This window comes from Alternaria hordeiaustralica (genome assembly GCF_023758085.1).
Source record: "Alternaria hordeiaustralica strain BMP 2776 chromosome Unknown scaffold_9, whole genome shotgun sequence".
Classification (NCBI taxonomy): Eukaryota; Fungi; Ascomycota; class Dothideomycetes; order Pleosporales; family Pleosporaceae; genus Alternaria; species Alternaria hordeiaustralica.
Genome location: NW_026056781.1, coordinates 336,196 through 361,909, shown reverse-complemented (window position 1 = coordinate 361,909; position 25,714 = coordinate 336,196). Strand labels below are relative to the sequence as shown.

Sequence of the window (25,714 nt, the reverse complement as noted above, 5' to 3'; positions counted from 1 at the left end):
CCTTTCTTTTTCGAAAGCTAAATGTGGCCTGAATCAGCGCGAATTCGCGCCGATTTGGCGTGATTCTGCCTTATTCACTAACTTTCTGTGGCGTATTTTTGCAAGAGTACGAGGCCGTCACTGTAGTGTTGCCTACAGTACGTGACGGTGCCTGACTGTGCAGCATCGTCTATCGTCCTCGCCCCGCCTGCTCTAAACTTCTTAACAAAGCCCTGTCTGCTGCATAGACAGAGCCTGCAGGGTCTTACTCTGCACAGCATCTAATATTATATAGAGGTAGAAGAATAAGCACGTAGATTTTCTAGAGAGCAGCGCACTTAGGCGGTAGAGGTATAAAAGGTAAAGGTAAGCACTTTTATATATTTGTACATAGCTAGCTATCTGTAGAACCTGTGCTACTAGCAGAGAAACTTAATACAAGAGCTAATGTGCTTACTAGAAGAGATAGATGTAGAAAAAAAGTAGAAAGGGTATGTGCAGTTAAAAACAGCAAAGTTAGCATAAGGAAAGAAATCGCAAATGGCAAATGCTAGGCTACTTAAGGTAGTTGTCTGACTCTGAGATTGAAGAGACGCGCCTATATGCATGTGCATTTGGCCAGAGTACAAAACCACGCTTGGAATGATGTTCCGAGGAAGAAAAGAAACAGAAGCGCAAGGCCAAACACGTAGGACTAGGTATTCCGAAGGGAGGTTTCGCATGTCTGCTCTAAAAGAAAGTTAGCTATGTTGAAGAGTAAAGAGAAAGTAAGAGATTTTAAAAAGAGAAGACTTACTTGAGTTAAGAAGAGGCAAAGAACGGCCACAGCTTCACTTTAGCTTGGCTTTCAGAAAACGGCTGAACTTGTTCTTGTAGTCCCTCTGCCGATCAGCAGCGTCGGCCTTGACCCATCTATTCCAAATCCTCATATGCTTGGTGATTTGCTCGAAGGGTACTTTGCGGATCTCTGTGGGCAGATCTCTGGCTGAGAAACTAATGTGATAATCTGTGCCACGGCTGGTCTCATGAGGATTAATCGTATATCGAATCTAGTACCTTGTTAGCTTAGTTGTAAGATTTAAAGTTGAGTACCTACGTCGTGCGTGTTATGAGTCGCAGATTCTACTTCGTCTGGAATCTCTTCCTGTGTAGGTAATTCCGAATTGGAGGTGGATTCTGTGCGGTTGGATTTCGGCTTTGGTTGTTCAGGAACACGCTGCTTTCCTTGAGCTTTTGAAGAGGATGATGATTGAGCTACGCCTCGTGGATTCTTTGGCATGCTCGCAGGTATTCGAACTTCTACGCTTTGGCCCTAATTATAAACAGTTAGTATTTCCATGCGTCAGACTATATCCTCTTGATTGCTTACCCGACGGCGAGGGATCGATACGCTGGGTTCCATCATCCTTGGCCTTGAAGACAGAAGAGACGGGATTGGTCCGTCATCTTCTTCGTTGTCCGAAGGCGCAATATCTGGGAGGTACTCTTGGCTGTCATCAACGGGTTCGTGCATTTGACCGCTGTCATCCTCAAACGGTGAGTAGCGCATGGCGCCGTTAGATAACGGTTTCCCTGAGCGAGCAGGACGTGCGGAACGTGAGGACATCTTAGTGACGACGGCTAGGACTGGTAGGAGCCGGTAGAGGAGGGTGTTCAGCAGATACTTGATGTTACTGTGGAAGTGCTAGTATGGTGTAGTGTAAGAAGTCAAAATTTAAACTAGAGAAGAGACACCTAAATAGTACCAGGTCCCATCTGTACCAGCGGTCAAACAATTAGGCATCTGTCTCTCACTCTAGATGTGGTAGGTGCGTCACCTACCCCGCCTTTACAAAAGAGAGATGAGAAGCTATAGGTGAAGGCAAAGGGCGGTATGTTGTGAGCAACAAGGTCTAGCTAGCGGTGTCTGAGGGACAGACAGCGAGTGGCTGGGGCTGTGGGAGAGCAGCGTTTGCAACGGGCGGAAATGAACAGGCAAGCAAACACAGACGCCAATGCCGCAGTGACGGTGGTGGAAGGGCTGATGTTGAGTAGAAGTGGATAATAGGCAGGCTTGGTCGCAACTTAGTCACCTAGTTTGAACAATAATAAAAGCACACAGAGTGACAGGCGTAATAAGAGTGTTGGACATGAAGTATATAATTTGAAGTTGAACTTTGATTATGATCTGAATAAACACCAAACAAAATGAAGCGCTAGCTAGACATTGTAGTGACTGTGCAGCAACGCTGTACAAAATACCAAATAAGTATACTCGCAAAACATCAAAACAGAATGCTACTGTGTACGGCCACTCCATCGCAGACCCATTTAAAAGATCTCGCCAAGTCGAGGCTTTCCACCCTTCCAATCATTGCGCTCGTAGTATCGGAAGACAAGATCGTAGCCATCCAAGTCATGTACAATGCGGTCGACGCGACGGTATCCCGCAATTGTCTCCATCCTCTTCGCCTTCTCAATGTTCTTGGCGGGCATCTCGTCAGCAGTAGGCTTAGCCTCGAAAAGAGTGACGCTGAACCTGCCAGGCTTGAAGATGCCGACGACATGCTCAACGACGTCAGCCGTCTCCCTACCAGTCTGGCGGGCAGGTACATTGGTCTCGAACGAGGCGTAGGAGCACTGGGGCTCAGGTGTGACGTGTACAGTGAAGTAGTGGGTGGCATCAGAACCCTTCTTGGAGCCGTTGGGAGCACCACCTGGGGCGGGAATGACGCCGTTGGCAGAGAAGCCACAGGGCGTGAACAGGTAGGCGTCGATGCGGGCATCGGGGTACTTGGAGGTAGGGTAAACATCGGCCAAACCACAGTGCTCAGAAACAACTGTGCCGAGCGTATGGCCCTCAGTGGTCAACTCCTCCGGGAAGGTAAGCTCCTCATCAGAGTTGAAACCAGAGTGGTCGGAAGAAGTCTGCTCGAACACGTCGAAGCTGTCGTCAGAGGTATGGGTGTTAGCAGCGGAATTGAGGACAGTGGAGCCGCCGAGGCTCTCGCTGTGGCCATTCTCTTCCGCAATGGTACCTAGGGACTGGATGGCGTTCTTGCGAGCCTCACGGGCCCTCTGGATGTAGCGACCTTCCGCAACCGCACTTGCGTCCTCTAGATAGAACTGACGGGCGTTCTTCTCGTCGAGGTCGGTCATCAGGATCTCCAGAGTCTCGTCCTCTTCTTCGTCGGTGGCCTGCTCACGCAACATACGTTGAGGGTGGCTCACGAATTTGGTCTCGGTATCAGGCGCAACCTTCTCCTCACCAGGACTGGGAGGTGGAGTGAGGCTGGTGTCTGGACCGGTGATGTAGAGGTACCAATGTTCGCCGTTCATCTTGCCAATCATATAGGCACTGCCACCCTGGAAGCGGTCGTCAAGGTAGCGAACCTCATCACGCCAGCTGCGGTGGGGTCCACGCTGCTGATCGGGGTAGAGATAGTTCTTCCTGCTGTAGAACACGCGGTATGGTGTGGCAGCTGGCGCGACGCCCGATGCCTTGGGTGCAACGAAGGGGAAGCCGACCCCTGCAGCAATCTCCAGCATACGAGTGAGACCCCATAGTAGAGTTGTGGTTCCGCAGGTCTTGAGCACGACCTTGTGAGGAAAGACGAACATGCTCGACTCGGACAAGAGGTAAGCGTCGACATGTTCAGACTCGATGACAGAGAGAACCTTGCAGTTGACAAGATCGAGCATGTCCTTCCAGACATCTGCCGACACCGTCTTCAGTCCAGTTGGGCCGGCCTGTCCAGGCAGTTCGGTAGCAGAAGCGCTAAACCATACTTCCAAGAGCTTCTCGGGACCCTCAAACGAGTTGGTAGAGTCGAGATCGATGGTAGCCTCCTTGTTGATGGTCAAATGAGGGGTGCCAATGTGCGACGAAGGCGAGGCAGTGTAGTGCTGAGGAATCTCAGTAGCGACCATCTCTTGACTGTGTGGCTGTCGCGCGCACGAACAGGTCTGGTAGGTGTGTTTGGTGGCCGTGGCTGTACGGAAGCTTGGGGAGGTGGCTAGCTAGGAAGCTATGTGCAGCACAACCTCGCTCAGACAAGCAATGCGGTGCTCGCCTGAGAAGAATTGGCCCACGGGTCGCAAAGAGTAGGCGAGGCTGGCGTGTGCCAGCAGCAGTTTATGGAGGAGAGGGTAACCGACCGTAGTCGATGTTAGGGAGGTCGGGCGTTGAGGGGAATAAACGAGGCCTTTCGCCGGGAAATGGTGGCAGTGGTTGGGGTCCTCGCGATACCAGATTCCGATACCCTGGGGAAGTATCGGGTCCAGCAGACGAGGAGATCTGCTTTAAATGGGTACGATGGTGGGTGGTGAAGGACGGGGCGTGGCGGGTGTTATCGAGGCCTGTGAATAGTCAGCGCTGGCCGTTGGGATGTCTTGCACACTGCTTCTCGCGGAGACAACGACTCACTTCGCAGGCTTGGACAGAAAGCGTACCAGGTCCTCGCGACGCATAGAAGGGCCGAGGTGGGCGGCGATAGACGGTCTGCGGGCTACTGAAGCCTAGGCAGTGGTGGAGAGGGAGGAGAGTAGGTCTGCCAGCGTGATGATGTAGGTTTGGTGGGCAGCGTTGAGCAGAGAGTCAATGCAATGGCGTTGGGCGCTGATAGAATCTGCGTGAATGAGCGGGCGGACGTGACGAGGTTATATTCCCACACGGCAGGCGCGAGAGATGGGCGTGTGCAGAGTGTCAGGAGAGCGACGTACTGTGCGCAGTGGATGCAAACTTCACTAGGGGAATTTGGCGTGTGTGGTGCTGGGGCGACGTCGTGGAAGCTTCGGGCCTTCACGCGACAGCGATTTTTCACGAGTGCGGTGTTTTCGCATCAGGACGTCACCGCCCGTCCCAAGTGGCTGGAGCGCCCCGCCGTCTGCCATTTCACCCGACTCGGCCACCCGCCATGTGCCTGACACAAGACGCGAATAGGTCCGACTGCCACTGCTGCCATGATCGGCTGCTGCTATGTACATCAGGGAACATGCTGCCTCTGCCATTCCACCCTACGCCCAGCTGGGAATAGCAGCACATGATCACGGCTTTACACGTACGTACCAATGGTACCTGATCTCACCAGCACAGCCTTACGCCCTCAATCAGAACCCGATGGGCATGTGTAGTCTATGCTCCTTTGCAATCTCCGTCGTCAAAGTATCCCAATCTTAACGCAGCTGCTCTACATGACTGTGCACGACCACCTCTCACAACCAGGGCGAAAATACACACCATCCAATACAGCCAAGTTGATCGTATTGCCCGGAATAATAATCGCACAAACTGCGTATACATGTATAACACCTCCCCATAAGGACACCAGGCCCTATGGCGTCAGCACAGCCCCTGCAACAAGCAAGCATACTCCCAGTACTCGTGACTACGGGCCGAAACACCAGGCGCACCCGTCCGTCTTTGTTCCAGCTTAATCGCATACAACAAACCTGATATATCTATATCCTAAATCAACACTTATTACCACCTAACCTTCCCTTTCAGGCATCTTCAACTTCAGCTTCCCTCTATTGATCATCATCTCGAAACATTCTCTCAGATCCAATACTAGCGCATCTGGTGCCTCGAAGCCTGGCAACATTGCGGGGCGGCCAGCATGGCGCTTCACCCAGGATATGTCCCAGGAACGTGCACCCCACATTAGCGGTGTTGCGGTGCTGCTGTTAGGATGAAGGAACGTGGAGATGCCAAGGGGAGTGGATGTGAAGGGTTGGTAAGAGGGGGATTGCATGTCGATGTGTGCGCGGCGGAGCCAGCGGAGGGCCTATCCGTCGTCAGACGTCAGCGGTGAGAAACTTCAGACGAAGACTTCAAGGGTAGACCAAGCTAGGCCTCAGCAGATCTTCAAGTGGCAAAGAGTACGTCACGAACAGCGGCGAGTACCTCCCAACCTCCTCATGACAAGCGCGTCAAATATATGAAAAAGGTAACGTACCGCTTCAGGCCCTGGTAACCATTGCAACATTGTAAAGTTCAGCACCTCCGTAGGACTCCATGTGTAACTTTTCCCATCGCCGTCCACTCTATCTGGGCTCGTCGCACCTCCAGGTTGTGCCATAGATGTCGAAGGCACATCCTCCTCTTCCTCTTGCTCTTCCTCGCCTCGCTGCATCTCCAGCTCAACCGGTGAAAGAAAGGGACTCCTTGGCCGCGACGAGAGCGGACGGGGTGGTACATCTCTCGTATGTAGTATAACATCGAGCAAGGCGGCAAGCAATCCCACAGGTGAGTCGCATAAAGAGAAGGCCAATGTCTGCGGCCGAAGAGAGTAGAGACGATGTAGCGTGGGTCCCAGCGGCTCACCGCCATACACAGCATCCAACGTTGCCGGGTCTTTCCCATGCAGGCCTTTCGGAGGTGTCTGCACTTCATTCGGCATATAACCAAAACTCAACAGCGGCACTTTTGCCCGCGTCAACTTCGCAACTCGGTACTTGAGATACCGCATCGGCCCGCTCTTCAAATTTGGCTTGTCAAACGATGGATTCGTAGTATGCACCGCCCGACAACTCTCTGGATGTCTCAATGCCAACGCGCGACATATACCAAATCCCCTGGAAGACTCGTCAGCAACCACGTAGCCAAAGTCAAGACCACGAAAATATGTGACTTACCATCCCGTTCCATGAGCGACGAATTGTGCATATCCCAACCTCCCCATCAATCTCTGGAATGCGTCCGCTGTCCCATGCAATCCAAAGCCTTCTTCCATACTCGCATCACTAAACCCAAACCCTGGTATACTCGGCGCCACAATATGAAAAGCCTGCTGTGCACTGTTCGCATGACCTGACAGAGAGTGCGGATCCGTCAGCCCATCGATGACGCGTTGGACCTCGATAAACGACGACGGCCATGTGTGACAGAGAAGCAAGGGAATGGCGTTGGGGTGTTTAGATCGCTTGTGTACGAAGTGTATACGTAGCGATTGTGTGGCATCAGTGGAGGAGACGGTGGAGGGTATGGTGATGGTTGTGCGGTATTGAGGAAGAGTCGAGTTGAAGCGCGATTCGGCGGCGCGCCAGTCGTAACCTTCGAGCCTGCTTGAATGTTAGTATTTGTGAATGTCGGGTGTAGAAGAAAGAGGAAACATACCAAAAGTCCAAGAGTGGCTCAAGCACACTCTTCGGTGTTCCTTGCTCCCATATCCTCTCATCTGGCAATTCTAGTTCACGCGGTAGACGCGTCAACTCTAACTTCTTCTTGGTGAGCTCAAGGTATTTGGCGGAGACCTATTTTGCGGTTAGGCTCCTCGGCTCAGTAATAGGTGGATTGTTAGGAGACACGCACATGCATGCTGTACGTGGTGATGGCTTCATCGTCGTGAGGTGCAGATGTATTCATGATTGCAGAGGTAAATGAGGTATTGGAGTAAGTCTGTTCTGTTCGTTAGTGCCAGTCGCATGGCTGGTTTGGTAGGCCGCAACTGTAAATACCTGTCATGTATATCCTATCTCTGTCCAAATGTTGCACGTGTACACAGCAGGCGTGATATTTTCACCAAAAGTTTGCTACCAAAGGACCAAGACGTAAAGATTAATACAAAGAAGTATAATGTACACTATTGGGTTGCGGGAGCACTACAGAATCATGGGGTACCTCCACTTAACCTTGAACACTTTCGTCCGTCGCGAATGCACATCAAGACAAGATCGTCCTGAGGCCCGTCAGAACAGCCTGGAGCTTGCGCGTTTCGCTTCATTGTAGAGCCATGAAACGAATCTAGGGCCGCTTGTAGATGTCCTTACACTGTTGTTGGCTGTCTATCTCTAGCGCACCAAGATGTGGCGAGTGTTGTGGCTGTGCAGTCGAGCCCAAATGATCGGCAAACGTCAGGGTCTGATTAGGATAAAAGGCCTAACCCGCATGCCAGGCACACCAATCAGCATTCGCGATGCTATAAACCTTCTCGAATACCATGGAAGTTGTGGCCAATATTTGCCATGTGGCTGAAATAACATTGCCGTGACATTTGTTACACGTCTCTAACTGTGTTGGCGCCGGCATTACCGCTGCTCGTTGGGGAGCGTTGCGCGCCTTGGGTTGCAACTCCGCGTAGATTGAGGGAGCCAATTCGCTGCACGAGATTCGTCCCGACCGCATCTACAGCCCCTCTTGGCTGCAGAAGTGAAGGCGCTGTGGCCGCAGCTTCTTGAACCTTGAACAACCTTATGCTAGTGTTGTTCCACACCCCGGCAGTACCCTTGGCTACGACCATCTCGGCTGCGAAGACGAATCCCCAGAGTAGCGATTCATACCAACCCAGAGATAAGGCCGACCACTCGAAGAGGTGCACCCTGATAGGCGAAGGCTCAATTCCACGCACCTCGGTCTCGCGTATAGTTTTCAACGCCGCGGCCGTGTCATTGGCGCTGCCTGAGCTGGGCATCTTAGGACCGAGTTCCGATATCAGCATGAGAATAGTATGCATCGGTAGTTCTGAAAGCCATCCTTCCAACTACAGAGGTCAGTAAAGCTTGTGGTCTGTACAGCGCAAACTTACCCATGGGACGGAAGGAGTAAAGAACTCATTAGTGGCTAAGGCTGGGCCCGCCAGACTATGTAGACTAGTCATACTGTTCTGCCGGGAGAAGGCTGGCTGGCCTACTGGCATCTTGCCCCTTGCCTTCTCCGACATGCCCCTTACTTGAAGCGGCACAGAGTCGTCTATAGATGAGGCTATGGATGCGCTCCTCGACGCGCTTCTCGAAGCGCCTGACTGTGACGGGACGGGGGACCTTGACGGCTCGGAGGGACGTGCATCTTCTGCATCGGAGTCATCATCGTCGCCAATAGCGAAAGCACTGTCCTCTTCCGGTACATTGCCTAGAGTAGGTGTGCGAGCTACCGTAGGACTTCTAAGACTGTCAATGGAATTAGTTCGTGTGAGGTCTTCGCCGCCTTCTTTGCGTTGCTGGTTCTGACGCTCAATTTCTTCTTGGCCGCTCTCCAACGTGAAGTCTCGCAGTGCCTGGAACCTTTTCCGTGATCTCACGATAGCGTACACCAGGTTTGGGTTGTCTAAAGATAGTTAGAACAAGTAAAAGAGGGCCAGGGTTGCTGATCTTACGTGGGTATTGATGCTCAATCATAGCGTTGAGAACTTCTAACAATGATTGCAGAAGAGTGTGGTTGTTTTCGTTGGCGAACAGGAAGCTAGGAGATGACATGGACGCAAAGAGTTGGAGCAATCTAGAGCTCGAGGCGCGTCCGATGTTCTGAACGTAAGCCGCGATGTTGTTGAGGATTGCGAGTAAAGCAGGGTAGATGGCGTCTAGCCTGCCTTTACCAGTGGTGAGTAGGGTATATATAGACTAGCATAATTAGCACAGGTATTGATTTTAATGGTGATACATACCGTGATGACGTAGTCGGCGTATGTACCGTGGAAGTTGGGTATGCGTATGCTAGCTGGAAGCGACTCTTGCCCCTCAAAAGTCTTGTTGAGGCTCTTGCCAAACTGCGGTTCGACACTCAACGTCTGGAGCACAAAGATGCACATGCGCACAAGACCCTGCTTTGACAGATCATTCCGCTGGTCGATGGCATAGTAGAGCACCAAGACAACGAAATCGTGGGCCCTATCGGTGTCAATGATGAAGGAGCGGAAGCGCTTGTTGCACTGCAGTGCCTCCCAAAACAGCATGATCATTTCGGGTGCCCAGGTCAGTGACTTGTGGCTACCAGGAAGATAGGAGGTGTTGGCTTGAAGCTATTCTGTATCAGCGAGAGAAAACAGCGCATTGGATGTGTTGCATACCGGCTGATTGAGTATTCTCGTCATACCATCAACCAGGAACTGAAAGTCTTGGGGACGGTGTAGACGGCCGAGAAAATGGCGGAAGAAGTTCTTAGGCGCTGGGCCGTTTCCAGACTCGGGTATGGGGTACAGGACGAGGACGAGGAGCAACTGCAAGCAGTAGGTAACCAGGACCTGTCGCTGGTCCTTAAAGACGACGTGGTCGTATGGCACGCGCCATGTTGCGGGGTTGTATTTGAGGGTCTGCGAGATTCAGTAGTGCATAACAGAGAATATCGAGGCACTCACGGTATTGAGCAGCGAGCAGAGGACGGACAGAACGACCTGCTTGTCGGGACAGGTCGCAATGTAGGTGATAGCCTTAACGCCCTTGACTGGCAGCACGCCCGCCGACATGTACATGGACTTGCTGGCTAAAGTAAGCAGCAAGCGCAGGATCTCGGTCCTGTTGCTCTCAAATTCCTTGGTCGAGGCGACGGGCGTGTTGCAGCCAACGCCGCTCTGCCATATCGCATACGAGACCTTGTTCTTGCCAGCCGCGACTTTGGGAAGGGTGAAGTCGGAGAAGAAGAGCAGGTCAATCAGCGTGTCGATGATCTCCTCGGCCAGCGGCTTGGCTTTCTCGAACTCAGGCTCCTTCTCAGTGGGCGTCTGCTCAGGGTCGGCCTCGTCGAAGATGATCTCGCTTCGCACCAGCTGGCCCCGCCGACTGCGCTTCCGCCGCGCGGCCCAAAAGAATTGGTCCTCCCAGGTCTCGAGGTGGTCGGCTTCATACAAGAAGGGCAGCAGTCGCGTGAGGACCCGTATGCAGTTGAGGGCGTCGCGCTCCGGGGCCAGCTCGGGGTCGGGGAAGGAGGGGTGGTTGCGCAGGACTATGAGGCGCGAGGTGACGGCGAGGATGAGCGTCTCGAGATTGGCGAGGTTGTTGTCGCGGGTGCGGCGAATGTCTGCGGGCGAGAAGAGCGAGAAGACATCTTCCGTCGACTCGGGCAGCTCCCAGAACTGGCGCCGTCGTCAGTACAGCAACAGCACAGAGGGCAGAGGGCAGGGCAGAGCATACGCCGGTCCAGTAAGCGTCGTCGGCGGGGATCTGCTTGGGCTCAGACAGGCGGAAGACGCCCTGCTTGAAGGACAGTTTCGAGTCGGATGCACCCATTGGCAAGCATGTCACGGCGTCATGTGCGCATTGCAAGTGCGGTAGATTGACACAGTAGATGTGGTGAGAGCAGCCTCGCCGAGAGTGACGTCGGCAGCGCCCCCGAACAAACGCCGGCTATTCACATGCTTTCGCGTCTGGGCGCGTTGCCAGTTCAGACTCACCATCCAGTCGAGTACATCTTCGTCGCCTGCTCAGACCAGCACAGTCATCGTCTGCTCCACGCTCAGTGACCGTCCAGAAGTTGCATTTGGGTCCAGACGCGAATGCAGGTGCCATACGTCATTACATAAGTACCGCGGCGCCTTCTTTCACCTGTGCCTGCTGCCTCCGCCACCGACACTTCACCCGCGACCGCTCTACATCCATACCACCCGTCTGTCTTGTCGCTCCCACCGCTCGCCTATTCTCGAAACCGTATACCACAACGATACATAAGGGGGCTCCGTATTTCAGCAGCAGGCGGCCGCCACGATGCCACCCAAGCGCAAGCTCGCGCAGACGGCAGCAGACGCAGAGGCCGAGGATGGCTGGGACGACAACGATGAGGGCCCCATGAGTGATCAGGAGACGTTCGACCAGCTCAAAGAGGAGTTCGACGTCAAGGCCATGACAAAGCGAGCGCGCGCTGGTAGGGTCAGAGACGCAGCGGCCGATCTCTTCAGGAAGTCAGACCAGTGGAGTGCGGAGCTGAAGCCTGACCATCACAATCGCCCGCTCTGGGTCAACGACGCGGGTGGTATCATCCTCGAGTCCTTCCATCTTCTCTTCGATGAGGCCCAGGACTTTTTGATCAACATCGCCGAGCCGCAGTCGCGTGTCTCCAAGATGCATGAGTACCAGCTTACCACCCACAGCCTCTTCGCCGCCGTCAGTGTTGGGCATTCCAAGCAGGAGATCATAGACAAACTCGACCGCTACTCCAAGACAGCTCTATCCGCCGCCATCATGCAATTCGTCGAAAAGTCCACCTCCGCCTTCGGCAAGGCCAAGATCGTGCTCAAGAAGACATTGTCGTACATTGAGAGCGAGGACCCTACCATACTACAGAAGCTTCTACGCGATCCTGTGGTCGCCGAGTGTCGGGCAGATTCAACAGACGGTCTCATCAAGGAGGCCGCCCCCAAGATTGGTCAGATGGCTATTCCGGGTACCAAGCTCGCTGCTGGTGCGAACAACATGGCACAGCAGCAACAGCCAGAAGCTGTACAGCAGCCGCCGCCAAGCGACATGATCGCCACGCTTCGAGAAGACGACGACGATGACGAAGTGGCCCAAGTCCACTCGTTTCAAATCAGAAGCGAAGAGCGCGAAAAGGTCGTCAAGCGCTGTCGGAGCATCGGTCTGCCGCTCACGGAGGAATACGACTTCAACAACGACGATACCAACCCGAACCTCGAAATCGATCTCAAACCCCACGCGCAAATCAGATACTACCAGGAAAAGGCTCTGAGTAAGATGTTCTCCAACTCTCGAGCGCGCTCCGGCATCATCGTGTTGCCTTGTGGCGCAGGTAAGACTTTGGTTGGCATCACAGCTGCCTGTGGTGTCAAGAAATCCGTCATCGTCTTGTGCACGAGCGCCATGTCTGTTGTGCAATGGCGAGCCGAATTCATCAAATGGTCCAACATCAACCCAGAGGACGTTGCTGTCTTCACTGCCGATAACAAGACCAGATTTCCCCGCCAGGCCGGTATCATTATCAGCACCTATTCTATGATCAGTAACGCTAGGAAGCGTTCGCATGATGCTGAAAAGGTCATGCAGTTCATCCGTGAGAGAGAATGGGGTCTGCTGATTGCCGACGAGGTGCACGTTGTACCCGCCAATATCTTCAAGAAGGTCACCTATGAGATCGCATCACACGCGAAACTCGGTCTTACTGCTACACTGTTGCGAGAAGATGACAAGATCGATGACCTCAACTTTTTGATTGGACCCAAATTGTACGAAGCTAACTGGCAAGAGCTATCGGAGCAAGGTCACATCGCCAAAGTCCAGTGCGCTGAAGTCTGGTGCCAGATGACACCCGAGTTCTACACCGAGTGGCTCAAACCATCGTCCCTGCAAAAACGTGCACTGCTTTCCATCATGAACCCCAAGAAGTTCCAAGCCTGCCAGTTCTTGATCAATTACCATGAGTCACGAGGCGACAAGATCATTGTTTTCTCTGATAATGTTTATGCACTAGAGAAATACTCACGAAAACTGGGCAAGGCTTATATCTACGGCGCGACACCTCAACAAGAACGTCTCCGTATTTTGGAGAACTTTCAACACAACGAGCTTGTCAACACTATTTTCCTGTCCAAGATTGGTGACACCAGTCTCGATCTACCCGAGGCAACGTGTCTCATTCAAATCTCTTCCCACTACGGTTCCCGTCGTCAAGAAGCACAGCGCTTGGGCAGAATTTTGAGGGCGAAGCGTAGGAACGACGAAGGCTTCAACGCCTTCTTCTATTCCCTCGTCTCCAAAGACACCGACGAGATGTACTATTCGTCGAAGCGACAAGCCTTCCTTGTTGATCAAGGATATGCCTTCAAGGTCATCACGCGTCTCGAAGGACTGGAGAACTTCTCACAATTGGCGTTTGCGACACCGCAAGAGCGCCGAGAGCTACTGATGGATGTCCTTCTTGCCCGCGAAGAAGACGCAAAGGAAGAGAGGATTGAGGGTGATGCCTTTGGCACCAAGTACGCCTCCAACAAGGGCAATAAGAAGAAGAATGGAGTGAGGCGAGCAGCAGGTACATTATCCGAGTTGTCCGGTGGCCAGACCATGGCCTACATGGAGGTCAACAAGAGCAGAAATAAGGAGCTCAAGGGGACCAAGGGTGTCCAAAATGCCTTCATGCGGAAGCTGGCTAGGTCTGGACCCAAGAAATAATGTGTACGATACCATGGTGCGTGTATATCGCGTTTTGCATTGCTATGGCGTTCTCATTATCGAATACTCTTTTCGGAGTTGTCGAACCGGGTGGTCCCTGTGTGAGGAAAATTGTACTGTCGGACTACTATCTATTGAGAGTACACATCAAGCTTTACATTGTGCCGCCCTGAAGAGGTACGGATGAAATAACACCCGTTTCAGGCGAGCAATTCGCATACTCAAACATAGCGTCGCCCTTATTGATGACACATACCTCGTGCCATGTCCGGAATCTCCTCTCATCTCCAAACGCTTTGTAATGTGCAAGTGCACCACCATAGATCTTCAGATGCGACGCGTGGCTTTTGGCCCAATGCTCTAGATCTTCGAGGTTGGCGAAGAAACCCGCGCCACACGATTCCTTTCGCTCTTCCTTACTACCGCAAGGGTGACTTACATCCTCGTTACGAAGATATGAGATACTAAGAGCTCCAGTTTCCGTTGAATGCTCATGTAGATATTTGAGACCTTGCTTCAATGTCGGTTCGAGCTTCTGTTCGTACGAATCTGCTTCTTCTTTACCGCAGTTCGCCCAATACTGGCCAGAGCGAATATGGACCATATTCTCGTGATTGGTACCAGTCAAGCGTTGGCCTATGCTATTTGGTATTGGGTTTGGACGCGGCATGTCAGCGGCTCGGGGGAAAAGATCGTGTGCGGAATCTGGAATGCGATCTCGAGCTGCTCCCCAGTACGTGCTTAGATTGTGTTCTTCGGTGCCGGCTCCAGGTAGCCTCGCTAGTCCGGGAAGATAGTCAAGACCAGAATAGTTTGTTTCGAGACGTGATACTGATGTCCTGAAGCCTTCGTGCCATAGCCCAATGAGTGGCTGACCAACGGTGGATATATTCTGATGTATATTTCTGAGGTTTAATGATTCGATGGCACTGTTGCGTCTTGCTTCATCGCTCCAATAGCACACCCACACAGTCCCTTCGATGCGACTGTAATTGTCGAGCGTAGTGAATGCTTCTACTGCTTCTGGCGCGTCGCTTTGCCTGAGCCATTGCTGGATAGCACATACGCCCTCTTCTTTTGCCTGCGCAGCTACAGCGCTGTCCTCATGCTGCTCGATACCAACGTATGATGTGAATACTCGTTCGACATTGGTGGGTAGGCTGAGTTTCCATCGAGGGATGGGAACGCGATGATTACGAGGTTTGCGCAAGGGATACAGGCGAGCGGGGCAAGACATTTGGCCTGTTTCAAAATGCCGACTGATATGATACAAGGTATCTTGAAGGAGCCGGGGCTGGAATCTTCTGTTCTAAAGACGAATTGTGGCGAGACCCCGCATCCTCAGCCTTATCTCGGCATTAGCTTTCAAGAGGTAGTCTTTACGTACTCTAGTCCGTGTTGTCAACGTCCCCAAGTCCACCTTCCTCCGGGGACGCGGATGCCTGATGGCAGCGTCCTCCAGACAGTAGCCGCCTGCAGCATCTGCATGTAGTAAGACCTCTGCACAGGGAACAAAGAACCGTTGCGCTTTGTAATGCTCAACAGTTAGCATGATAGAGCGAGACAGCCAAGCTTGAGCGTTGAGCGAATCGTGGCGTCGATGTGGCTGCGCGTCTCCCCGCACTTTCGGACTTTCAGCGCTTGGCACCTACGGACATTCGGACTTCTCAATCCCAACGTTCTTTCGCGATCTTCCCCAGCGACTCGAAACGCCTTAAACCCCATAACGCGTCAGGCACCACGCCAGGCGCACGTCCAAAGACCCAGATCAATGCCAGTTTGGGGACGACTTAAGTATGGCTCACGCGTGTTGTTCTCCAAATGTTTGTGAGACTCCTCTGCGACATGTCGCAGCGTCACGAACGGCCGAGTTATGCCTAACCCGACCTGTCGGATGCGTAACGTGTTTGCTGATCGTGAAAACAGTCCGGCTGGGCAGTGCACGATATGATGATTGATATATATCTTGGTGGTTAACGATTTGTATTTTGTTCTGTAGACTGGTTCTCGACTTCTCTTCCACCTCTCTCTACTTGCACTTCTTTTCGCTTCGTCGCCTGCTGGTATTGGCAAACCGCTGGACGGCATTTCCTCTTCTATTTTATACCTTTCGCATCCGATCCTCAAGAGACGCGGGCCGTCCCTTCCGCATTAACTCCATTTGAACACCAAAGCCGGTCATCATGGGTTGGGGTGTATTGGAAAGCAAGCGGTCAGCATTTCCTCGGGGTACCTCTAGATTAGGGGTCAAGGATACGAGCGACGACAAGGTACCCGAACTTGATACCTCCAAACGGAATGGAGGCATTGTACTCTCCCCGCAACCGTCCGATGACCCAAACGACCCTCTGAACTGGAGTTTGAAGTGGAAATGCATTCATCTGCTCATCCTCGCATTCGGTTCTGCAGTCACGAACGCGTAAGTCTCTCTCATACGGATTGGGCAGGCAAATCCTTACGCTCATCTATCACAGAACCACAACTATGCTTACCCCAGGCTTAGAGCCTCTCACCGAAAAGATCCAGAGCAATGAGGGCGATGTGTCGACATGGCTTCTTACAGCACCAACGTTCTGGACTTCAGCCGCAGCTTTCGTCGCGGTTGCGGGAACGGACGTTTGGGGACGAAGACCGTTCTACATCTGGAGCGTTGTACTGCTCGCTCTAGCCAACTTCGCGGCTTACCTGTCTTCAACATTCCCCATGCTAGCCGTCGCTCGAACAGCTGGTGGTCTCTTCTCTGCACCTTTGTTCACCCTTCTTACCGCAACGATCAGCGACATTTTCTTCGTTCATCAACGAGGTCGATCTATCGCGGTGTGGAATCTGATGCTGAACTCTGGAGCTCAAGTTGGGTGGGTTATAACAATAACTCGTCACCTCTCTAGCTGCTAACAAAGGCTCCTTTTAGTCAAATTATCGCCGGTTTCGTCACCGATCAGTTCGGCGTTTCCGCCAACTTCCTCATCACGGCCCTCATCTATTCGGCTCTCATCCCCGTCTTTTACCTTACCATCTTCGAGTCAGCCTACTTCAACCGTAAGACGGAGGATGTCACGACAATCCACGTGCCCGCCGATAAGCTAAGCGCAGAATGGGACGAGGAGGATCTAAAGGCCTCCGTTCGGCCTGCAAGGCAGACATACAACGAGAAGCTAGCTCTGTCTCGCGGCCGACTCTCGGATAAGTCGTTCTTCAAAGGCATTATCAAGCCCCTTGGCCTCATCAGCTCACCCATCGTCTTCTACAGCTGCTTTCTCAACACCACAGTGTTCCTGTTCCTGGCTGGCATGTCCACCTTCATGTCAATCTTGTTGTCATCTCCTCCATATGATTTGACACCCAGTCAGATCGGTCTGACCAACTTGCCTTTATTTGTGGTCGGTCTACTGTCTGGGCCATTTTTTGGCTGGATGTCTGACGCTTCGGTTGGCCTGATGGCGCGCCACAACGGTACCACTAAAGGCATGGTCGAGCCCGAATTCCGCCTCGTACTCCTCTTGCTTTCAACCCCAATCACCATGGTCGGCTTGATTGGTCTGGGTGCTTCTTTCCAGAACAGTCTGCCCCTAGTCTGGATTCTTGTTTGGATGACAGTCACCAACGTGGGTAGTGTCGCTGGTGTGCAGATTGCCATCGCCTACGTCATCGACTGTCACCCCGAGCATTCTGCTCAAGCTTTCTCTTCCATCAACATGATCTCCGCCGGTGCTGTCACCGTTGGTATTACTCCGATGATTGGCTGGCTTGACACTGCTGGACCTATGGCAGTCTTCGGAACTCTAGCATCGGCCGCTGCCATTGTTACCGGAGCTGCACTTCCACTCTATGTCTTCGGCAAGAAGATTCGCGCTTGGTATGAGAGTGCACCGTGGGCCCAGAAGCTTCTTGATTGAGCGTGGAGACAATAAAGAAACGGGACATTTCAGGCATACCGTAGGAGGCGGAAGGTAGACAGCAGTCATTACCAAAGTTTACACCACTACTGCAAGGAGACAAAATCCAGTCACTCACTCGTATTCGGAAATAGAAATCTCCAAGCATACCATCATTCATTTCACCCAATGTATTACTTAGAAGCCTGTAACCCAGCACTAGACATGCCATGAAGACACATGACATCAATGCAATTTCTCATTTTCGTTCATTATTGACCACTAGGGTTATGCAGCGATCGAATTTTTATCGGATACAGCCACTCCTAATTTGCAGCGTTCCGCACCTTCGCATCTTCAACTGCTTTATCCCAGCTTGTTCGCCATATGAATACGCCTTCAATGGCAGCGACTATGCCGAGAGCAATCGCAGGTCCCTGTGACATGTTAACAGATGTTAGATTAGGTGTCAGCAGCGGAACTTACACTCCAAAGCCCATACAACCCCCAATGTGGTGATCCAAACCCGGTGCCGAAGCTGATTGGGATACCAACGACATAGTAGGCGAACAACCCCACATAGCCGCCAATCTCCTGTCTGCCCAAGCCACGCAAGATACCGTTACAATTGGCGGCTAGAGCATCGAAGACTTGAAATGTTGCGCATAGCGGTAGGAGCTTCGCGACCATGTCTATGACTTCTTCGTCAGGTGTGAAGAGACGGGGAATGGCCTCGCGAAGGAGCGAAAGGAGTAGTAAGTTGAAGATGCCGACAAGGACCGAGGCAAAGACGGCGACCTTGGCTGCTGTCTTCGCTGGAACTGCCAGAGTAGCGCCGATGAGATTAGCGATACGCGTGGATGCTGCCACGCTCATGGGAAACGGTATTTGGAAGGTGATGCCGGTAATCGAGCCCAGCACAGATTGCGCTGCAAGTTCCGTCGGGCCAAGCCACGATGAGCTCAACGTCAAGATCTCAAAAGCCAGAAACTCGGCAAGCACCATGATCAAGCCCGGGAGCGCAAGCTTCACCATCGGCATCCAGTTCCTGAGCGCTCGTCGATCGAAGCCACCCCAGCATTGATATCCGTCGATGAACCTGACGTAGAGAAACAATAGCAGAGGAAGGATGTTCTCTGTTATGGAAACAGCGATGGGTGCGCCAATGAATCCCCAGCCAAGATGCCACACCATGAACCAGTTGAGGAAAGCGTTGAGTGGCGCGCAAATGAGCAGAATGTACATAGTCGCGCTGAAGATACCCTGCGCCTGTACATAGCGTTTTCCGCTTTCGAAGGCCGCATAGCCGGGCGCCCCAAAGATGAGAACCTTCAAGTACAGTCCGGCTAAGCGTGCCGTTTCCTTCTCTGGAACGATGAGCGAGAGGATCTGTGTGCCGAAAGCCCATATGAGCGATATCGGAATGGTGATCAAAAGGAGAAAGTACAACATGCGTTGCAGTTGCAGCCCAACGAGATGGGGACGTCCCGAGCCGTATGCTTGTGCACAGAGCGTGTCGAGCGAAGTTGCTAACCCCTGGTATACTGCATAGCCCGTTATCGAAGCAGTCATACTCGCCAGACTCACAGCTCCTAGTTCGGTTTTGCCAATGTGTCCGACCGTGAAGATACTCGCTACCGGCAAGCTATACTGTAGTAGGAATGTCAAGATAAGCGGTGCGGAACTCTTGGTTAAGACTTTAGCTTCTCGCTGCCAGCTCGTGTTGATCTTCCCTGCTGCAACCGCCTCGTTCCATTTCTTGTTGATTGTCTTGGGTGAGTCCAACCCCCCGTATGGTTGGCCTGGATCACCTTCAGATGCTCCCAAAAGCGCTGTTCGCTCGGAGGGTGATTCGACTGCGCTTTCCTCGTCTGGCGTGCTCTTAACTTTTCGCAGTCCTGAAATTGACATTCTAGATCGCACTCGATCAAAAGGTCCCTTGCTTCCAGCCCTTGGGTGCTTGGGCGGAATCAGATGGTTGTCGCGGAGCAGACTCCGCTCTTCGTCTCGCATGGTCTCCCTCTCTTTCTTCGACAGATGACTGTGTTTCTTCCATGACGTTGGTAGATGACTCCTTTCGGGTACACTGGAAGATATTATGGCGGTGGATCGTGATCCTGGGTTGACCCAGGAAGGCCGGCGATAAGAATTTATCATGGAATATTGCTGCCGGATTGTATCCGAACCCGAGGAAGAATCATCGCCATCCTCTGATGCAGACTCATCTTCTTCGCGATCTCGTGCAATAGCCTCTTCTGCTATACCTTGTGACTGAGTGAAACCCTCCATCTGAGACGCGACATCGTTTGCGAAATCATTGACGGAATGTTCTGCTGGTATCGTTGGTGGGGCCATTGCTGACGGGTTTGAAGCGCGAAATTAAGATTAGATGCGCCACCCACCCATAAATATGTTGGTGAAAGAAGAACGCAGAGATATAGAGGGCAGGACTACCAGAAAGTCAAAGAGTGGGGAATGACTGATATGGGCCCTCGCATATGACCATTGGCTGACAGAATTCGTAGGCATGGTCTAATGCGGCAGCTGCAAGCGAAAATAGTGTTAGCTTCCGCCCTGGCTTAGAGACATGACAAGCGGCAGTAAAGGGCGCACGTCGTGACTCTAACCTGCACGATTATGACAATTCGGCGGTTGCGGCAGGTTGAAGGCCGGCTGATCTTTGCAGGATATCGTCGGCTGAGGCTGATTTTCGTGACCTAGCGCGCGTGCGCACAGTCAATCAAAGGTGGAATGCCTCATCGGCTCGTACTACGCCGGACCCCGATCACGTCACCGAATATTCTCAATGATTAAGCGTCAAACGAAAGGCACGATATGTAAAGAGGCTTTTTTTCGAACACGACGACAACAAAGGTCCGGAGTAAATTAGAAGTAGTCACAAGTCATTACTAGTCTTGTGGAATGATTGCTAAGGGGTATGATGTGCCGCAAAAATAACTCTAAACAACGACTCTTCGCAAACCTTCAGTGCCACCAAGTATCCTCCTTCCAGTTATAGCATCTCTTCCTTTACCGCTCTCCCATCTTCCCTCTCTGCTTCCCTCTTCCCTACCCCAGCCCTCATCTTCTGCTTCTCCGTCATCACCCGTTCGAAATCCTGCAGCACCCTCCATGAAGGCGACCTGGCGGTCGTGATCACCCCCAACCCACCTGTGTATGCAAGTATAGCAATAGACATATCCCGTAGGCGAGGCTGTGGGTGTTACGATGGGTGTTACGCAGATGGGACATAACGTTGATGATGGTGGTAAGGGTACAGTGAGGATTGGGAGGAGAGTGGTTGACGATATCGGAGGGTCGATGCGTTGTGGTTGGTCCGACAAAGACGATGTCGGACGTGCCTTCTCGGAAGACTCTCCCTGTTTCGAAGATTGCTTCGCGGATGGCGGTAACGAAGGTAATATTGGCGGTGGTAGGTCGATGTTTTCAGCGGCTTTCCTCGATAGCTGTCGGGCGAAGTCTGAAGCATGCCACCATTCTAGGAACTTGAGCGCGAAGATACTGGTTGGAAGAAGAATCTTCAGCGAACTCAACAAGCGCGGCTCTATGCTCCTCGCAATGTTCCTTGGCGAGAAGATGGATCCGCCTTCTCCAGGCCGCGCCGGGCCAACCTTCCTCGGCGCCGTCGCAATCTCAATCGCCCTGTGATCCGCCTCTCCCAGTCTTCGTATACGCGAGCCGATCAGCCACATGAATGGCGAATGATACTTGGTCCCATCAAAGAGGTAGGCCATGTTGAAGGCCAGCAAGGAAAAGTAGTAAGCAGCATTTACACTCGGATATATGTTGCGTAGAAACCACTTGTAGTAGTGCATCAGCCTCTCCTTCACGCTGGCCCCTGCTCTTAATCCTTCTCTGTCACGGTTGTACCCGGGTCCCAAAAGGTTGGCATGCGCAGCGTGGACATCGTAGCCCTCGTCGAACTTCCTCTTCAGCCATGGGAGGCCGACCAGGACGGCGAGGTTCTTCCATATGTCGCCACTGCCCAGCTTTACAGCCTCGCGTACGCTGTCCGATGCGCCCAATTGTGCGCGCGGTATCTCACCTCCTCGCACTTTCAGCACCCGGGCGCGCTTCAGCCCGTAGAAGTTCTCGGTGAATGATCCGCCGTATGTGCGAAGGAAGTGGCGCTCCACGAGCAGCATAAGCAGCGCGTAGACTTCATCGAAGGAATTGAGTATGGGGAGCAGGTAGCGTGGATATCGGGGTGTTGTGATGGCGAGGAGGTAGCGCAGCGACGGGGGCAGGAGCGATGCGAGCTGTTGCTCGGAAAGGAGTTCGAAGAGCGAGGGCTTGAGGTCGTCTATGCCATGCTGGAGGGCGGGGAGGAACTCCATGTCGGCCTGTGAGAGGGACCGGGAGATCGGATGATCATGGGGTTGGGGTTGATGGGTGTTGTGGCATCGTCGGCTTCGCGACAGTTGATGCGGAAGGTACGCGCAGCCGAGGCAGGAGCGCTCGGGGCTAGCCGTCGCCTCCGCGTCCGCTCGACGCGTGCACTCCTTCCTACGTCACATGCTTCCCCAGGCGGCAACTGACACCACTGCGCTTCAGTCATAGCAGATGTAGCAGCAACACGCCCTCGTATACAACAATCTACTCCGCCACGATGTATTCAGACGACCCAAGATGTACCGAACTCGCGTATCCCGACCTGGTCAACTTTGGCGTCTCCGTGTAAGCCTGCCCTGTTCGTCGCATGTCAACACAGTTAATCACCGTCCCGTAGCTTCATAGTCCTCGGAATACTCGTATCATACCTTCCACAGCACTATAAGATCATATCGCGTCGGTCGTCGCGTGGTCTGAGCCCCATGTTTGTCCTTCTAGGGACTGTGTCGGGAACCGCTAGCATCGCGAACATCTTGACCCTGCCGGAAAGCACGAGGGATATGGGATGCTGTAAGGAGATTGGAAGCTTTCCATGCGCAGCAGCTATGCTCGGGATAGTACAGATCGGGGTGCAGTGGAGTTGTTTCTTCTTCATGTACGGTACTCTCAACCGTCCAGCATACTAGACACTAACAACTAACAGCATGCTACTCTTCCTCATCTTCTTCCCTCGAGGCAGCTCCCCAGCTGTAGAAGAGGAACAAGATACCGACATGCCCACGTGGAAAGAGGCCGTCCTCGTCCTGGGTGTTTCACTCGCCTTCTTCGTCGTCGCATTCATCGGCTCCGTCGTTTTCGTATACGCGCTCCCTTCACACGTTCGCGCATGGGCAAACTTCCTCGGCTTACTTGCTACCGTCCTTGCCGCTATACAATACATACCACAGATCCTCATGACTTGGAGACTACAGGAAATCGGAAGTCTATCCATCCCTATGATGTGCATTCAGACACCGGGGAGCTTCGTCTTTGCCGCAAGCCTATATGCGAGGCTAGGACCTGGAGGCTGGAGTGCTTGGGGCTTGTTCATCTTTACGGGCATCCTCCAAGGTTTCCTACTCGCTATGGGTTTGTCTTTCGTTCTGAGAGATAGAAAGAAGCAGAGAGACCAGCAGCTTGCTGATGCCGATGGCAGCGGCGTCGCTGGTGATAGCGAGCGAGCGCCATTGCTGCATGGTGAAAGATGACATCTTGATCCTTGATACCACTGATATCCAATCTCGCCTAATAATTCTAATATTTTCAAATTTCCTTCGATACAGACTTCTTACCGAGTACGCTTCCTTACATTTACTCTGTTCATGGGCTTGGAAGCGCCCAGAGACGGACCTTGACATCGAGGTACTCGCGCCCTTCGCGAGCTATATATGCTGGTGTCGCCTCACTCAAGTCAAGATAAGATACATCACATTCTTCGCAACTGTGGGATCCAACTCTGCCGCATGAACTCACCAAAAGCATTCCAGTCGCAGTTTTCTGTTATCATGGATCATAGTCCCGGATTCATATTCAGTTCGCCGCTCGGACACGCCAACAAGCAATACCCAGGAACCATGACACGGAACGTACTCATCAGTGAAGCTTGCATCGCTTTCAATCGGTCAACCAGAGACCGTTCGGATATATCGACTTCTCTGGTCACCTTGCGATAGAAGAGACAGGATTCGTGACGATGGTAACCTTCCCGCCAAGCCAGTCTATCGCCCTTTGGGCAGGTATCAATGTCTGCCCCTTGGCAACTTGGCAAAGACCGATCTACTCTCTTGTGACCTTCTTTTCCGGACACAGCACCTGCAAGACGATGATAAGAGTGGGCCAGGCACGGTGTTCCGCGCTCAAACAAGCTGCATTTACCCAGGAGGCCGGAATGTCCAGTGGCGGGAAACATGCGTATATGAGTTCGGCGCCGCCACCTAAACATGGGCGACGTTACTCCCACGCTCGTCACATCTGGATCCTGGAGAAGCTAGCCGATTAAAGTGACAACATGAAGGTTTCCAGTGCTATCGTCCTTGCGGGCGCTGCGCAAGCATTCGCTGCTGTGCGACCCCGGCCTATGGTCTCATCTGGACCAATTCAGGCTGAGATCAAGACTGAGAAGTACGGACGTCTATTCGTTGATTCGATGACACACTGACTTTTGTAGGTTGATGGGTAACCTCAAAGCTTTTGACTCTATCGCAAAAGCAAATGGCGGCAACCGTGCTTTCGGTCTTCCGGGCTACGCTGCATCTGTTGACTACATGCTCGCCAAAACCCAGAACACACACTTCAAGACATGGACTCAGGATTTCCCGGCTCTTTTCAACAAGATTGAGTCCATTGAATTCAGTGTGAGCAACAGCTCTTACCGTGTCATTGGATTGTCCTACTCGCCATCGACGACTCCGGAAGGATTGACGCTGCCGCTTGTACTGGGTGCCTCTGGGCCCGAAGGTTGCACAAACGAAGCCTACGACAACTTGGATGTTGAGGGCAAGATCGTTTTGGTGCAAAGAGGTGCCTGCCCTGATGGTACTACCCTCGCTGGGCGCATGAAGCCCGCTGCTGCCGCTGGTGCTTCTGCAGTAATCATCTACGCAAGCGACACCGCGAATGTTACCGGTGGCACGTTGTCCAACCCTAACCCCGAATACGTTTCAACCGGCTACATTAACCTTGCCGACGCTGAACCTCTCGTCGCACGCCTCGAGGCCGGCGAAGCTATCGAAGCGTACTTCCAGCAAACCCAAACCGTAGAAACACGCATCACACAGAACGTCTTCACCGAGACTAAAGACGGTGACCCAACTAACGTCATTATGCTCGGTGCGCATCTTGACAGTGTACAAGCCGGCGCTGGTATCAACGACGACGGCTCAGGCAGCACACTCATTCTCGAGATTGCCAAGGCTCTCAGAAGATTCAACGTCAAGAACAAGGTCCGATTCGCATGGTGGGGCGCGGAGGAGAACGGTCTTCTTGGATCCAAGTACTACACACAGAACTTGAACGCCACAGAAGCGAACAACATCCTCACATACCTCAACTTCGACATGGTTTCCCGCGGTTACTTTGGTGTCTTCGACGGTGATGGCAGCACTTTCAACCTCACGGGTGCGCCGGGATCAGCAGCCATCGAGAAGCTCTTCGTTGAGCATTTCCAGAAGGAAGGCGTAAACGTGACAGCCGCACGCTTCACCGGTGGAAGTGACTACCAATCTTTCATGAACATTGGCAAGCCCGTTGGAGGTCTCCACACCGGAACTGGTGTCGAGCAAGATCCTTGCTACCACCAAGCTTGCGACACCATTGACAACCCCAACCCGGAGACACTTTTCATCAACGCCAAGGTAAGCACCAAGAAACCAGATTACACAGTGAGAACATCTGCTAACGACGACAGGCTGCTGCACACGTACTTTCTATCCTTGCAACTAGGGGTGAGCAAATTATTCCCAAGAGCCCGGTGAACGCTAGCATGATCACTGAGCGTGGTATCATCGGTGTTGAGCCGAGATGGACGCTACCTGCGGAAGGAGAAATGCACCTTTCTACGTGCGGACATGAGGTCTAATCGTCTATATCGAAAGACGCGTATATAGCAAGGGTCACAGTCAAGGCCACAAAAAGATCATGAAATGAACTGAATGAACATCAAT

The 25,714-nt window shown here is 52.6% G+C and overlaps 9 protein-coding genes across 9 annotated transcripts; 4 read left to right on the top strand and 5 right to left on the bottom strand.

Moving 5' to 3' along the window:
* Positions 1-809: 809 nt before the first annotated feature.
* Positions 810-1,528, bottom strand: J4E84_005359 (uncharacterized protein; the record flags this gene model as incomplete). Its single annotated transcript, XM_049387956.1, has 3 exons — positions 810-1,028; positions 1,076-1,291; positions 1,349-1,528. 3 exons carry the CDS (start codon positions 1,526-1,528, stop codon positions 810-812), a joined length of 615 nt encoding a protein of 204 aa, XP_049244196.1.
* Positions 1,529-2,289: 761 nt separating this feature from the next.
* Positions 2,290-3,888, bottom strand: J4E84_005358 (uncharacterized protein; the record flags this gene model as incomplete). Its single annotated transcript, XM_049387955.1, has 1 exon — positions 2,290-3,888. One exon carries the CDS (start codon positions 3,886-3,888, stop codon positions 2,290-2,292), a length of 1,599 nt encoding a protein of 532 aa, XP_049244195.1.
* Positions 3,889-6,590: 2,702 nt separating this feature from the next.
* On the bottom strand, positions 6,591-10,896 carry J4E84_005357 (uncharacterized protein; the record flags this gene model as incomplete). Its single annotated transcript, XM_049387954.1, has 10 exons — positions 6,591-7,020; positions 7,076-7,212; positions 7,271-7,357; positions 8,307-8,438; positions 8,484-9,001; positions 9,051-9,294; positions 9,339-9,692; positions 9,741-9,983; positions 10,029-10,742; positions 10,801-10,896. 10 exons carry the CDS (start codon positions 10,894-10,896, stop codon positions 6,591-6,593), a joined length of 2,955 nt encoding a protein of 984 aa, XP_049244194.1.
* Positions 10,897-11,370: 474 nt separating this feature from the next.
* Positions 11,371-13,785, top strand: J4E84_005356 (uncharacterized protein; the record flags this gene model as incomplete). Its single annotated transcript, XM_049387953.1, has 1 exon — positions 11,371-13,785. The coding sequence occupies one exon, from the start codon at positions 11,371-11,373 to the stop codon at positions 13,783-13,785; it is 2,415 nt and encodes an 804-aa protein (XP_049244193.1).
* A 2,183-nt stretch (positions 13,786-15,968) lies between these two features.
* On the top strand, positions 15,969-17,681 carry J4E84_005355 (uncharacterized protein; the record flags this gene model as incomplete). The annotated part of the gene is made up of 3 exons (XM_049387952.1): positions 15,969-16,204; positions 16,260-16,640; positions 16,697-17,681. The coding sequence occupies 3 exons, from the start codon at positions 15,969-15,971 to the stop codon at positions 17,679-17,681; spliced, it is 1,602 nt and encodes a 533-aa protein (XP_049244192.1).
* Positions 17,682-17,986: 305 nt separating this feature from the next.
* J4E84_005354 (uncharacterized protein) lies at positions 17,987-20,015 on the bottom strand (the record flags this gene model as incomplete). Its single annotated transcript, XM_049387951.1, has 2 exons — positions 17,987-18,097; positions 18,147-20,015. The coding sequence occupies 2 exons, from the start codon at positions 20,013-20,015 to the stop codon at positions 17,987-17,989; spliced, it is 1,980 nt and encodes a 659-aa protein (XP_049244191.1).
* A 605-nt stretch (positions 20,016-20,620) lies between these two features.
* J4E84_005353 (uncharacterized protein) lies at positions 20,621-22,018 on the bottom strand (the record flags this gene model as incomplete). The annotated part of the gene is made up of 1 exon (XM_049387950.1): positions 20,621-22,018. One exon carries the CDS (start codon positions 22,016-22,018, stop codon positions 20,621-20,623), a length of 1,398 nt encoding a protein of 465 aa, XP_049244190.1.
* Positions 22,019-22,290: 272 nt separating this feature from the next.
* On the top strand, positions 22,291-23,260 carry J4E84_005352 (uncharacterized protein; the record flags this gene model as incomplete). The annotated part of the gene is made up of 3 exons (XM_049387949.1): positions 22,291-22,358; positions 22,411-22,668; positions 22,717-23,260. 3 exons carry the CDS (start codon positions 22,291-22,293, stop codon positions 23,258-23,260), a joined length of 870 nt encoding a protein of 289 aa, XP_049244189.1.
* Positions 23,261-24,060: 800 nt separating this feature from the next.
* On the top strand, positions 24,061-25,629 carry J4E84_005351 (uncharacterized protein; the record flags this gene model as incomplete). Its single annotated transcript, XM_049387948.1, has 3 exons — positions 24,061-24,173; positions 24,220-25,405; positions 25,459-25,629. The coding sequence occupies 3 exons, from the start codon at positions 24,061-24,063 to the stop codon at positions 25,627-25,629; spliced, it is 1,470 nt and encodes a 489-aa protein (XP_049244188.1).
* Positions 25,630-25,714: the final 85 nt, after the last annotated feature.